Below are 4,235 nucleotides of genomic sequence, written 5' to 3'. Positions count from 1 at the left end.
CGTCGCCCACCGCCGACGTCGTTGACATCTGTCGATCACCGTCAGCCACGCTCGACCGTCGCCGTCAATCAACACCAATCATCATTGATCACCACCAACAAGACACTATCAGTTATCTTAGTGAGACATGAGCTCATCACTACGGTTCATGTGCCGACAAAGACCTACATGGTTCACAGCTCGTGCATCTCCCGACTCTATTCCTAGCAGCCTATGGACGTCATTCATACTCGCTCAAACAATCTTCGTGGTTATCAGCTCATGCAGCTTCCGACTTCGACCCTCGTAGTCTATGGATATCATTCATATTCGCCTCTACGGCCTACATGGTTCACAGTTCATGCAGCTCCCGACTCTGGCCTCGACAACTTATGGACGTCATTCATAGTCGCCATTATGGCTTATGTGGTCAACAGTTGTCGTAACTAGTTACTACAATTTCTTTGGTCAATCAATGTTTCTGGTGCAATTATCTATAGCAGTCACGACAGACTACTACCTCTACAATAATTAACAGTGACCATTACAGCCTCCTGTCACCAAGAACTTCAACCAGATTATAGATATACAACTTTGTAATTCTATCTTCCCTAATTTAGGAGAAGAATTGACCTGTGTACTCATCATTTATAGTGGTTTATTTCGACTGGGCTAGACCCCGTGGTTTTTTCTCCTTTTAATGATTTTCCACGTAAGAAGTCAATGTGTCTCCTCCTGCTTACTTATTTTCTTTTATCTGTGTGTGATGAATTCTCGTGCAACGCTAAGACGATAATCCATTACTCTACCACCACGAATTTTCTAGCACACAACAATATCAATTATATCTTAATAATTAAATCTAATTCAATTAAAAATGAAATAAAGTTAATAGAAATTTGCATTAAAATTATTGTTAGATATGTTCTCAATAAATTCAAATATATTAACTACATTGCCTCGATATATCATATAACTATTGTGGGACAACATAACCTCTTTAGACTAAAATTTTTAAGAAAAAAAAGAGAGAAGGAATCCATAAGAAAAGTATTATTTTCAATAAATACTAATAACCACTCTTCATTATTTGATATTTTTCGATTATTTAAGTGATTTGTAACATCATGGAGATTTGTATCATCTATATACATATTTCAATTAGAAATTTGCTATTAGAGTTCCATCTGAATAAACATCACATTTTCAATACATTTTTCATAATAAACTCTTAACATAAATTGCCCGATAGAAAATATAATTTTTATGCCAAGTAATCATAATGTTTTTGGGGTACTTACATACATCGCTCAATTCCTATATATTTATATACCTAATATCTAAACATTATTATTTAATATTTATGACATTAAAATGTTTGATATCATAAAAGTCTCTAGTTTAACTTTTGAAAAATAAAACATATTTTTCATGCATAAATAAGATAACATTTATGCATAAATTAAAATTTTAAGTATTAGATATATACATGTAAATCTTCCTAATTGTTAGGATCGTAATAGAAAAAAGAAAAATCTCAGTTGAAAAAATTAGAGGAAAAATTAATAATCATGATTATGGCTTCTCTTAATCGCAATTATTCAGCTAATGAAATAGTCACAAATCGAAGACCCGCTGCCGGTCGGGTTTGAAATGGACGGACCGGGACAGCCAGCTATTCGTCAACCATTTCGGCGATGGAATGGACATACTTTAATAAGTGGTCTATTAAAATAATATTATTTAATTAAATGTAATTGAGAATATAAAATAAAAAAATATTAATAGTTGTGCTCTGGATTCCGTTGTCATTGGAGGCTATCTGGTACGTGAAGCACGTTGATACGGTCAGTCACGGGAAATTCTTTGGATTCTCACAAGTACCGAAATATATTATTTTCTGTTTAGAATGCTATTTTTATAAATATTTAGGCGTTCATTATTAAAATAAAAATTAAAAAAGCGCACGTTCGTACCTTCATCTCCGCCTCTAAATTTTCTTATGTTCACAGGCGGATTATTTATTTGACTTAGTGTTAGATTCGGATTTGCCGGGGAGCATGCCCTAATTTCGCCCAAGGAGTCCCTCCTAATTCATCATTTGACTGTCATTTATATGGAAAAAATATTACGTATTATATATTATGCGTGTACGTACGAATAACAAATAATATTCATACATTATTGTACACACTACGCTCTACTCCCAATGTATTACATCATGAGAGGTCTGTACATATATATTACATCTTTTGGGTTGACTCTTATCATGGCTGAGCTGTCAATATATATATATATATATATATATATATATATATATATATCACCAAAAATTTTCAAATCGCAACAACAATTCTACCATTTTAACTTTCAAAATTTAAAACACACCTTTTCCTTGCATAGATAAGGTGGTTTGTATGTAAAAATCGAAACTTAGGTGTTGGATTTGTAAATACATAGGAATTGAGTGGTATGCATTTAAATCTTCTAAAAAGATAATATTTATAATGTTGATGTTTTCCCATCAACACTTCTATAATTACTTCTACAAAATACAGCCCCAAACAAACCCAAGGGCTGTTTGCTCCTAAAATAAACTAATTATAGAATTTCAAGGACTATGATATAGGGTCTGTTTGGGGTAGCTGCAATTTATTGAATAATCTGCTGATAAGCTGAGTAAAAATAATCTTCTGATAAGTTAAGTGCGGTGACTATTACAAGTTTTTATTTTTTTTTTTTAAGTCAGACCACAACCAAAAAGCTGTCACCCATAAAGCTGCCACCGCACCCAGACAGGTGTGGTGTGTAAATATTGTTTTCAACGTTTTGAAAACACATAACCTGTCAAAATGCAGTTTATTCAAACAGACCTGAAGCGTTTTCAAAACGCCACCGCACCAAATAAGCTGCCCTAAACTGGCCCATAGTATATTTGGCCTTAACAAAATCTGTTTCTTTTTAATTAGCCAAAAAAAAAAGGTAAATAAAGTTGTAAAAAGTTTTCTCATTTGAACCCTCAAATGTGAGAAGATTTTACGTCAGGACACCGCACGTGAAGACGGTCAATCGGGGGGGCGTCACATTGTTATATATGTCGGCGCCCCGGCGGTTGGCCGTGCGGACGTCCGGACGTAATATTTTTTCCTCAAATGCAAAGATTATGCTCCGTCAAGTCTAGTAAATATTTATCTAACGCCAATGGGAAAAATGCCTTTTTCAGTGACTAATTTGGAATGAGGGGTGTATTTTAAAGGGATTGATGGCTTTGAAAATTTTAATATTTGGTTGAAAGAAAAATAAATGTAAAAAATATATGAAATAAAAAAAAAATAAGTGAAAATATTAGTAATATATGCTTTATTTCTTAATGACATTGGTTCATATAAGAAAAATGGTAGTTGATATTGAGCTCATTAGTGAAATTTGTTAAGCTATATTTGACTCATATTATATAATTATTGCATTGTAAACAAATTATTTCAGAAAAAGGAAGACTTGCATGCATACCACTAAAATGTATTTACATATCAAGCACCTACATTTCAATTTTACATTTATGCCACATTAATTATGCATGAAAAAGGCCTATTTCACTTTTTTAAACCTAATATGACAGTATTTGTATAAGATATCAAATATTTAGGTGGTATAAATGTCAAAACGTAAAGTTTAGGTGTTAGATATGTAAATACATAGCAATTCAGTGGTAAATATGTAAATGTCCCTTAAAAAATGGAAATCTAAAGAAGAGGTAATGAAGGAGTTGTTGGGGCAAAATTCTAAATAAGCAAATAAGAAAGTTAGAGTGAAAAAAAAAAAAAAACTAAATATATCTAGAATTTAATATGATCACTACTCCAAATTATTTGTGGGCTAGTTGCCTAGTTGCATAAATATAAGGAATTAGGGATACAAAATAAAAAAAAATAAAAATAAAAATTAAAATTTTTTTATATTTGAGAAGAGAAGTACATGAAATGGAATATCGTAAAAGTGAGGTATGATAGATATTAGAGCCATCGAATACAATTGTTTTTTGCAAGTAGGGTGGTGGATTTAGCTGGAAGAGTGTTAATCGCTCAAAAAATTGATTCGAGTGTTGGCTCGGATCGAAATAAACGAGCCGAGCTACGAGCTAAATAAACATATTTATGATTATATTTATATTATCAGGTGTATTAATTATTTAAAGTGAAAATTTATAGATTAGGATAATGATTTTTTTTTTTTTTTTTTAAGAAATTTTTTTTTTC

At 31.9% G+C, this 4,235-nt stretch overlaps 1 protein-coding gene across 1 annotated transcript in view; it reads left to right on the top strand.

Annotated features, from left to right (window-relative positions):
• Positions 1-425, top strand: part of LOC110029102 — an 11,732-nt gene extending 11,307 nt beyond the window's left edge. The window contains exon 4 of the mRNA XM_020731229.1: positions 268-425. Coding sequence (XP_020586888.1) covers positions 268-425 — 158 coding nt within the window. The remainder of the gene's footprint in view (positions 1-267) is intronic.
• The last annotated feature ends 3,810 nt before the right edge of the window (positions 426-4,235 follow it).

This window comes from Phalaenopsis equestris, unplaced genomic scaffold (assembly GCF_001263595.1).
Source record: "Phalaenopsis equestris unplaced genomic scaffold, ASM126359v1 Scaffold000549, whole genome shotgun sequence".
Taxonomy (NCBI): domain Eukaryota; kingdom Viridiplantae; phylum Streptophyta; class Magnoliopsida; order Asparagales; family Orchidaceae; genus Phalaenopsis; species Phalaenopsis equestris.
The sequence above is the reverse complement of the archived record's forward strand: the minus strand, read 5'-3'. Positions and strand labels throughout refer to the sequence as shown.